Source organism: Gekko japonicus, unplaced genomic scaffold, assembly GCF_001447785.1.
Source record: "Gekko japonicus isolate JY-2015 unplaced genomic scaffold, Gekko_japonicus_V1.1 scaffold5333, whole genome shotgun sequence".
Classification (NCBI taxonomy): Eukaryota; Metazoa; Chordata; class Lepidosauria; order Squamata; family Gekkonidae; genus Gekko; species Gekko japonicus.
Window position 1 is genome coordinate 26,684 of NW_015160382.1, and position 10,894 is coordinate 37,577.

Here is a 10,894-nt window from a genome sequence, read left to right on the forward strand (position 1 = left end):
CCAGCTGAAAGGATGGGAAAGACCTCTGCCTTAGACCCTGGAGAGCTGCTGCCAGTCTGAGCGGACAGTACAGACTTTGATGGCCCAAGGGTCTGATCCAGTATAAGGCAGGGTAATGGGTGTTCAGATGTGGGCCAGGAACACTGCCCGTGCATGATCACCCAGCTCTGGCAGAAAAGAGAGAACGGCAGGAAAACTTGCCCCATCAGTCGGCTATGATTCGATGGCACGTTCCACCACTGAAATGGCACCACGTCCCTATGGTGGACCCGTGGAAGTTGTACCATCAGGCCTGGCCCTTAATCCGTTCAGCTCCTGAGAAATCCGGAGGTGGCTTGGACTGGAGGACTGAGTGCGGGGGGGGGGGGCACCCTGGAGATCTACTTCAGTCTGTCTGAGTACAAAGCCAAGGTTTTACTGAAGAGCCGTACCTTTCTGTGCGGACCGGGTGAGCTCGGCTGGAAGTCCAGAGCCAGGTAATCCACGCTTCCTGTGCTCTTCTTCGTGGCGGGGCTGTTGGTGCCGCTGGGAATGGGGGAAGCAGAGACTGGGTTTTGCTACAGAGGGGAAAAGGTCGAGCCAGAATTAGCAAAAGGAACAGGGGGGAAAATCCAAATCATTTGCTCAAAGATGCATCTTAAAAGTAAGGACAAAGGATCAAACTACATCAGGCAGCCAGATGTTTTGGGGGAGGCCACAAATATAGCATGAAGGAAACCACATTCCCCCATGATCGGGAAGGCAGTGGTATACTGCCTCTGCACATGGAGGTTCCATATAGCCCTGGGAGTTATTGCACTTAGCCATACACTCCACCTCCACGAATTTGTGTCATCTTCTTACAAAGCCCTCTATGCCACCACCAACCTTTCAGAGGGCAGCCGTATTGCTCTGCAGTACAACAGCTGGATTTGAGTCCAGTCGCAACCTTAAAAGACCTATAAGATTTGGGGGACAGATTCAGGTGGGCAGCCATGTTGGTCTGAAGCAACAGAACAAAGTTGGAGTCCAGTGGCACCTTCAAGACCAACGAAGTTTAATTCTGGGTATATTGCAAGTACTGAGTGACTTAGCATGTGTAGTGAGATAAGAACCCAATATCTTTGTTAAGCCCTGGGGGTTCCATTGTCCTGAGTGTTATAATAACTTGCAATTGCAAAGGAATTTCAGAAACAGACTGGACTGCTTTAACCCAACCTTAGCTATACGTATCGCTCAGTTACTTATTTATCTTGACTCTAACTAGCTTTTCCTGGCAACTAACACCCCCCCCCCCGCTATATGTAAGCTGCCCTGTAGCTAGTGATTTTTGGGGGAGGGGGACTCAGGGGGGGAGCACAGCTAATTAAATCAAAATTAATTACATTAATTCAATTTGAGGCCAGTCTGGGAGGGAGGGCCCCCAGAAGAAATGCTAGGGGGCCAGGCCCCATGGGCCCCGCATTAGCTACGGACCTGTATGTAAGGCTTGAGGAAGTCTGTTTCAGAAGAAGAAGAGAGAAGAAATTCCTTTCCCCTCCCCACAACAGAAACCCTATGAGGTAGGTGGGGCTGAGAGAGCTCTTTCGAGGACTGCTCTTGAGAGAACGGCTCTGAGAGAGTTTGTGACTGACCTACGGTCGCACCAACAGTGGGGAATCAAACCCGGTTCTCCCAGATTAGAGTCCACGCTCCTAACCATTACATCAAACTGGCTCTGTATCTGAAAAAGTGTGCATGCACATGAAAGCTTATATTCAGAATTAAACTGTATTGGTCTTAAAGGTGCCACTGGACTCAAACTTCTAATTGTGCATGCACGTGAAAGCTTATACCTAGAATTAAACTCTGGTGGTCTTAACAGTGCCACTGGACTCCAACTTTGTACTTACCAGTCAGATTGTGGGAAGGGCATTCCAAAGAAGGGACTCGGGATGTAAAGGGAACAGTGCAAAGTGTTATCAGCTTGATTAGAGCAGGGGAGAAATGCTTTAGGGACTTAACATTAGTGTCTGTAGTGAGATAAGAATCCTGTGTTCGGATTGCGGAACTTGAGTTCATTCACAGGCTTGGAACAATGGATGCCCCTCGGGGTTCAATAGGGACACAGGATTCTTATCTCACCACCAATGTTCCCTCTAAGCTATGGAGTCTTGTGAGCAAAAATTCTACTTTGTGAGTTACCGGCATTAAAGTTGTGAGCGAGCGATTTGGCTACTGCATAAATTAGTTTGCTCTGGAGCCCTCTTTCCTGAGCTGAGACAAAAATGTGTGAGCTGGGGGCTCAAAACCTGTGAGCTAGCTCACACTAACTCAGCTTAGAGGGAACACTGCTCACCACAGATGCTGTTTTCCTGCCCTGAAGCGTTTCTCCCCTGCTCCAAACAAGCTGATTACAATTTTTTTTGTATTCTTCCTTTGTATCCCAACTCCCTTCTCTGCAATGTCCCTCCTACCTTCCGAATGAGATATAAGGACTCACCTCTTCCATCATTAGTGTCTGACGAAGGGAGCTTTGACTCTCGAAAACTCATACCCCCCCAGAACCTACTGGACTCAACTTGAGCTGTTCCACCAGCCTTGAATGCCATCAGTTACTTGTACACTGCGTGAAAAAGTACTGAGTGGGATCCTATAGGGCACGCATGTAGGGACACAGTCCTTTCCTGCCCTCCCCTTTCCCTCTGAGACCTCTGAGACATTGATGCTGGAAGATGGAGGCCCCAGGGAGACAGAGAGCCCAGGAGAGGGGTCTGCAGAAATGGGGTGTGTGTGTGTACAATCCTATGCAGTCCATGCTCCAAAGCAGCCAGTTTTCTCCAGGGGAATTGATCTTGGTCATCTGGAGATCAACTGCAATACTGGGAGATCTCCAGGTGCCATCGGGAGGCTGTCGAACCTGCTCAAGGCAAAGTATGCACTTCCAATCCGCTTTGCAACTGGATGTTGCAAACCATCACTAAAGTGCATCAAAAGTGTGTGCGGAAGCGCCATCGGGATGACCTAGTCATAAAAGCATAAGAGAAGCCAATGTTGGATGAGGCCAATGGCCCATCCAGCCCAACACTTTGTGTCACACAGTGGCCAAAACCCAGGTGCCATCAGGAGGTCCACCAACAGGGCCAGAATTCAGAAGCCCTCCCACTATGGCCCTCCAAAAACCAAGAAGACAGAGCATTACTGCCCCAGATATAAGAACATAAGAGAAGCCATGTTGGATGAGGCCAATGGCCCACCCAGGCCAACAGTGTCACACAATGGCCAAAACCCAGGGGCCATCAGGAGGTCCACCAGCGGGGCCAGAACTCCAGAAGCCCTCCCACTCTTGCCCCCCCCCCACACAAGAAGACAGAGCATCATTGCCCCAGACATAAGAACATAAGAGAAGTCATGTTGGATCAGGCCAATGGCCCATCCAGCCCAACACTCTTGTGTCACACAGTGCCCAAAGCTCAGGTGCCATCAGGAGGTCCACCAGCAGGGCCAGAACTCCAGAAGCCCTTCCACTCTTGCCCCCCCCCCCGCATTACATCACTGCCCCAGACATAAGAACATAAGATAAGTCATGTTGGATCAGGCCAATGGCCCATCCAGGCCAACACTCTGTGTCACACAGTGGCCAAAAATACCAGGTGCCATCAGGAGGTCCACCAGCAGGGCTGGAACTCCCGAAGCCCTCCCACTGTGGCCCTGCAAGCACCAAGAAGACAGAGCGTCACTGCTCCAGACGGAGTGTCCCATCTATACCTTATGGCTAAGAGCCATTGATGGACTGCAACAAACACGATGAAATGAAGAGACTTGGGAGAGGGACCATAATACGAGTGCAGATGGGACCCTACCATGGCGACGTAGTTCTCCTCGCTGTCTCCTGAGTCCGTGCTGGTGATGCTCTGGGAGGAGATGGGGCGGCAGTAGGGCGAGAAGTTGGAGTTGAATGCTTGGCTGGAAGGAGAGGTCGAGAGAGAGAGAATGGTGCTGGGATTACTGAGAGCCGGCAGATGGCTTTTGGGCGAAGGAGGGATTTTTCCAAGGTGGGCCTCCAAGCCGGAGGCAGGGCTGGGCGGAAGCACGGGCTGAGCAGCCTCCGCCTCCCTGCTGGGCTGTGGACGACACACATCCTTTTGGGGAGGACAAACCGGCCGAGCTTGGGGGGCCCACAGCCCGGTGCGGGTGAGGTCCCCGTTCCCCAGTCCCGGAGAAGAGAGACCCGGATGATGGTGCAGGGAGATGATTTGACATCTGAGACTTGATGGTCTCAAGCAAAGAGAGTACCAAACACGGTTTTTCTAGATCAAATCAGGCCCGAACTCCCCCTAGAAGCTAAAATGACTCAACTGAGGCTCTTGGACTTTGGTCCCATTATGAGAAGACAAAAGAAGAAGAGGAAGAGGAAGAAGAGTTGGTTTCATATCCCACCACCCTTTACTACCCGAAGGAGTCTCAGAGCCGCTTACCATCTCCTTTCCCTTCCCCTCCCCACAACAGACACCCTGTGAGGTAAAAGAAGAAGAAGAAGAGATTGGATTCATACCCCGCCCTTCACTACCCAAAGGAGTCTCAGAGTGGCTTACAAACTCCTTTCCCTTCCCCTCCCCACAACAGACACCCTGTGAGGTAAAAGAAGAAGAAGAAGAGATTGGATTTATACCCCGCCCTTCACTACCCAAAGGAGTCTCAGAGCGGCTCACAAACTCCTTTCCCTTCCCTTCCCCACAACAGACACCCTGTGAGGTAAAAGAAGAAGAAGAGATTGGATTTATACCCCACCCTTCACTACCCGAAGGAGTCTCAGAGCGGCTCACAAACTCCTTTCCCTTCCCCTCCCCACAACAGACACCTTGTGAGGCAGGCGGGGCTGAGAGAGCTCTTTCGAGGACTGCTCCTGAGAGAACAGCTCTGAGAGAACTTATGACTGACCCGAGGTCACACCAGCAGCTGTGTGTGGAGGAGTGGGGAATCAAACCTGGTTCTCCCAGATTAGAGTCCGCGCTCCCAACCACTACACCAAACCGGCGAGGGGAGGGGGGCAGACAGAGGCCTCTGGGCACTGTCTGCCCAAGGGCCCTTAAAACCTGGAACCAGCCTGGAAAGTGAGGGGAAACACGGAAAGGGGACAAATAGAGGAAGGCATCATGTGGACACTCCTGACAATCAGAAGGAAACCAAAGCAGAGCAACAAGTCAGTGCGGAAGCAAGCAGCCGATGCAAAGGTGAACATAAGAACATCAGAAGAGCCCTGCTGGATCAGACCAGTGAGGGTCCATCTAGTCCAGCCTCCTGTCTCACACAAGGGCCAGCCAGTTCCTCTGGGAGGGCCAACAACAGGGCATGGAGGCCGAGGCCTTCCCCTGATAAGGACCTCAGAAGAGCCCTGCTGGATCAGACCAGTGGTCCATTTAATGTACCCACACAGGGCCCAGCCAGTTCCTCTGGAGGTCCAAGCACAGGGCATAGAGGCCGAGGCCTTCCCCTGAGGTTGCCTCCTGGCTCTGGGATTCAGAGGACTAGTGCTTTTTTGTCTTGTTTTCTTCTCTTTTTAAACCACACTTACCCAGGCCTGGACCAGGATTTTGTGACAGGCGATTTGAAAGGAAGCTCATCGATGACGGTGTTGTTTCTCAAGTCCAGCGGCGTTGGCTTTGCTGGGAGCAGAAAGAGATCTGAGTCAGGGCAGGGTGGGCGATCGCTTCAGGGCAATGTCCCCTCTAAGCTCCACAGTGTTGTGAGCAAAAAGTCTGCCTCATGGGTGACAAAAACTAGTAGCATTAAAGTTGTGAGTGAGTCTACGTTTGACGATTACATAAATTAGTTTTTAGATTATTTCCATAACCTTGTAAAAATCTCAGAATGAATTCTTTTAAACTATATTTAAACTATATTTTAAGAATAAACGTTATAAGAGAAAACAGAATCAAGTCAAATTGCATACATAAAATGTTGTCCTCTATGGGGATAGACCAGGCCCCTGCAGAACAGGTCTACCCACCCTAGTCCACTATATCGGTAGATGTGGCCTCTGGAGAATAGGTCTACCCACCCCAGTCCACTATATCGGTAGACGTGGCCTCTGGAGAAAAGGTCTACCCACCCAAGTCCACTATATTGGTAGACGTGGCTTCCGGAGAACAGGTCTACCCACCCCAGTCCACTATATTGGTAGACGTGGCCTCCGGAGAACAGGACTATCCACTCCAGTCCACCATATTGATAGACCTGGCCTCTGGAGAACAGGTCCACTCACCCACTATATTGGTAGACGTGGCCTCTGCGGAACAGGTCTATCCACCCCAGTCCACTCTTTTGGTAGACATGGGCTTCCAGAGAACAGGTCCACCCCAGTCCACTATATTGGTACACCTGGCTTCAGACATTCTCTTCAACAGAGTGGCGGTTACTTTCTAAAGCCAACACGATTTTCTTCAACAGAACAGAGGTTATTTAAAATTTAAAGATCATACACAAGCTGTAAGCCACCTTTTGGCGGCATCTTCTGCAATTAATATCAGCTTCACGGACGTATTATTAGTCTTCAACGGGACCGTGCATTATAGAACGTTAAAGACTTTCTGTTAGGTTTTGTTCCTTTACATGGTGGGATTGTGGTGATTTATCTTTTGTATTGTGAGTAATACATTAGAACCTTGTAGAAAAATCATACAAGTGTTTTGCAATGTTAAAATTTATTAGAAAATCTTACGTTTGATAAGTATTGTTGGTTGTGGTGATTTATCTTTAGTATTGTGAGAAGTACATTAAAGGTAAAGGTTCCCTTGCTCGAAAGCCAATCGAATCCGACTCTAGGGTTGCGGTGCTCATCTCTGTTTCAAAGCCGAAGAGCCAGCGCTGTCCGAAGACGTTTCCGTGGTCATGTGGCCGGCATGACTAAACACCGAGGCGCACGGAACGCTGTTTCCTTCCCACCGAAGTGGTCCCTATTTATCTACTTGCAATTTCTTGCTTTCGAACGGCTAGGTTGGCAGGAGCTGGAACTAGAGATGGGAGCTCAATCCGTCATGCGGCACACTCGGGTCTCGAACTGCTGAACTACCGACCTTCCACAGCCTGCAGTTCAGCGCCTTAACCACCTGAGCCACCGCAGCTCCTACATTAGAACCTTGTAAATATATATATATAAGTGTTTTGTCATGGTAAAATGTATTAGAAAAATCTAATGGTTGATAAGTACCGTTGTAATCGTCAGAAGTTCATTTGGCACGGTAGATTTTGTCAGACTTGAACTATACACTGCGTTCCCTTGTATTTCGCATCCCACCCAGAGATTGGCAACCCTGATTATAATAAACACGGATTGTCGCTCTTGTTTGAGATTACAAGTCGGCATTCGAACAGGCAGGTCTCTGCCGATCAGTTCGGCAGCCCAGCGTCCCCTCCTCTCCTCTCCCTGCAACGCATCCCGGTGCGAAATGTATGACCTGCGGGACCTGATGCAGTTCCGCAAGGCCTGCAAGACGGAGCTCTTCCGCCAGGCTTCTGAGTAGGAGCGGCCACTGTCACTATACCACCGCCGCGTTGCCATTGGCAACACGAACTGGCCTGGGAACGGAGAACCGACATGGGAAGACCGATTAAGAATGAGACAGCAGTACCCCCTGGAACGTTGTATCAGAGCCCCTGCCTTGGATGTACTATGGGAGCACTGATTTTATATGTAACTTGATGGTTTTACTGATTTTACTGTTTGTATGGCATTGCCTCTTGTTACCAGCCCTGAGCCCACAGTGGAAGGGCGGGATATAAGTCTAACAAACAAATAATAAATAAATAAATAAATAAAATCATGGAATATCCAGGTTTCCCCAACTTCCCTTTTCAACTGATCAGCAGCTGCTTAAGAAGGCTGGGCGTGCTCATTCCACAAGGCATCTGTCGTTAACAGATGCTACCAGGGAGAAGGGAAGCGTGAGACGCGGGACTGCCGTTTTCAGAGGCAGCCCCGTGTCTGGCAGAAGCTTCAGCTCAGGTCTGCTGCCTGCATGGCAGGCGTTTTCTAAAGACCAAACCATTTCTGAAGACCAAACCAATCGCTTCCCATGCTAACAGGAGACCCATGAAGCTTCTGCACGTGCGAGCAAAAAGGGAACAACCACACCCTGCAGTTAATAGAATCCACCGAACAAAATATGGAAGAAGAAGAGGAGGAGGAGGAGGAGGAGATTGGATTTACTTCACTACCCGAAGGAGTCTCAGAGCGGCTTACAGTCTCCATTCCCTTCCCCTCCCCACAACAGACACCCTGTGAGGTAGGTGGGGCTGAGAGAGCTCATTCAAGGACTGCTCTTGAGAGAACAGCTCCGAAAGAAGTTGTGACTGACCCAAGGTCACACCAGCAGCTGCATGTGGAGGAGTGGGGAATCAAACCCGGTTCTCCCAGACCAGAGTCCATGCTCCTAACCACTACACCAAACTGGCTCTCCTTTATTGTATCAATAAAGTCTGATAAAGGCCAAGGGCATAACAGAGTAAACTTACCACAGAGTTTCTAGCAGTTCCTAGAGCCACCCCTGTTACTTCCGGGTAGCTCTAGAAATTGTCAGGAATTCTATGGTCATAACTTCCTGTACGTGGACCCCTTCTGCGTAATCTGGATGGGAGGACAGGTGGTTGCAGAGTGGATGGGAGTGGGTGGAAGGCTGATCGGGCCTTACCTTTGCGGTCAGGTTTGAGGTTGCGGTTGACCGGTGGGGGCTGGATCTCGCTCATCCGCCTGAGAGGCTGGGAACTGGCGCTCCCTTTGTGAACCGGGAAGGTGGACGAGGACAGCGCCATGAGGTCAAGGTGATGCGGCCCGGGGCTCATGGGGATGTAGGAGTTGTCGTTGGATCTCTCTGTGTTCAGTAGGACAGAGGAGCCAGGGTTCATGTGCACGTAGTTGTCTTCGGAGTCGGCACTGTGGGAGCGAGCCACCGTGGCTTTATTTTGCTGGGAAGGGACGAGAAAATGAAACATTTAAATCATAAGAACGTAAGAGAAGTCATGTTGGATCAGGCCAATGGCCAATCCAGTCCAACACTCTGTGTCATGCAGTGGCCAAAACCCAGGTGTCATCAGGAGGTCCACCAGTGGGGCCAGAACTCCAGACGCTCCCCCAAGAACAGAACACTGTTGCTCCCCAAAGCACCAAGAAGTCTACAGAGCATCACTGTCCCAGACATAAGAACATAAGAGAAGCCATGTTGGATCAGCCCAGTGGCCAATCCAGTCCAACACTCTGTGTCACACAGTGGCCCAAACCCAGGTGTCATCAGGAGGTCCACCAGTGGGACCAGAACTCCAGAAGCCCTCCCACTGTTGCCCCCCAAGCACCAAGAATACAGAGCATCCCAAAAAAAAATAAGAGAAGCCATGTTGGATCAGCCCAGTGGCCAATCCAGTCCAACACTCTGTGTCACACAGTGGCCCAAACCCAGGTGTCATCAGGAGGTCCACCAGTGGGGCCAGAGCTCCAGAAGCTCCCCCAAGAAGAGAACACTGTTGCTTCCCCCAAGCACCACGAAGACAGAGCATCACTGCCTCATACATAAGAACATAAGAGAAGCCATGTTGGATCAGGCCAGTGGCCCGTCCGGTCCAACACTCTGTGTCATGCAATGGCCAAAGCCCAGGTGCCATCAGGAGGTCTACTCGTGGGGCCAGAACTCCAGAAGCCCTCCCACTCTTGTCCCCCAAAGAACCAAGAAGACAGAGCATCACAGTAAGCTTCCATGTAGGCAGTGCCTGGCAACTGGTGAGAGGGCTGGTGTGGGGGACAGCCTCCTGGGAGAAAAATCAACTCATAACAGGGGCTGGTGAGGAGGTCACAAAGAACCCACACTTGGTGCCTGAGGCAAGTGGGATCTCCAGAACTGGAGGCTGGTTTCTAGTCCTTAGGGTTTTGGATAGAAGCTTGATGCTGTGTGCACAGGGCAGGGCCTGCTGAGGCACTAGTGGTTGAGAGTGCCATGGAGTAACAGCTGGGGTTTGCAGAACAAGAGATGGATAGAGGTGGCTTGTCTGCAGGTCTCTCCTGTCGATACAGTGCCCTCATCCTCCCACACACGTGATGTCGGACAAGATGTCCATTTGTAATAGGGAAGGTTCTCCTTAGATTAGGCTTCTCTCTCTCTCTCTCCAGTTTGGTGTAGCGGTTAAGTGCGCGGACTCTAATCTGGGAGAACCGGGTTCGATTCCCCCACTCCTCCACTTGCACCTGCTGGATGACCTTGGGCAAGCCATAGTTCTGTCAGAGCTGTCCTTGAAAAAAGAGCCGTTTCTGTCAGAGCTCTCTCAGCCCCACCCGCCTCACAGGGTGTCTGTTGTGGGGAGGGGAAGGGAAAGGGAGATTATAAGATGCTCTGAGACTCTGAGTGAAGGGCAGGGTATAAATCCAATCTCCTCCTCCTCCTCTTCTTCTTTTTCTTCAGATCTCTTCTCAAGATAGTGGGACCGTTTCCTCAAGCTCCACAGACTTACCAAGTACGAGCCGACCCTGACATTCACGGACTCCGTTGACTGGACACTGCTGCTCTTGCCGTGCTGGGGATATTCGTAGGTCTCGCAAGAGGAAGCTGAAATCAGTGACGTGGAAATGACAGTTAATGAACAGTGAACGGACTTTTCCTAGGTCATCGATTCAGTCGGCACCCCCCCTGGTGATTCTGGGAGACAGACCAGTATGAGTCGAAGCATAGATTATGGGAAGGCTGGATGCACTTGTTCGGCACAGCCCACTTCCTATCAAAGTCAAGTGCACTGAACAACACGAGGAAATGGACTGAAGGGATTTGTCTGCGGCCTCGTTCTCTGTCAATATCTTGTTCTCGGTCCCCCCACTCCCCAGTAGGAGAAGCATTTATTATTTATTTATTTGCATTTATATCCTGCCTTCCCCCTGCACCGCAGTGCTTGGGATGGG

General features: G+C 50.7%; 1 protein-coding gene across 1 annotated transcript in view; it reads right to left on the bottom strand.

The window, feature by feature from the left end:
* GAB2 (GRB2 associated binding protein 2) overlaps positions 1–10,894 on the bottom strand; it is a gene marked incomplete at its 5' end in the record, with an annotated part of 17,575 nt that overhangs the window by 1,766 nt on the left and 4,915 nt on the right. The window contains 5 exons of the mRNA XM_015417769.1: positions 432–557; positions 3,822–3,924; positions 5,534–5,624; positions 8,649–8,922; positions 10,453–10,547. Coding sequence (XP_015273255.1) covers positions 432–557; positions 3,822–3,924; positions 5,534–5,624; positions 8,649–8,922; positions 10,453–10,547 — 689 coding nt within the window. The remainder of the gene's footprint in view (positions 1–431; positions 558–3,821; positions 3,925–5,533; positions 5,625–8,648; positions 8,923–10,452; positions 10,548–10,894) is intronic.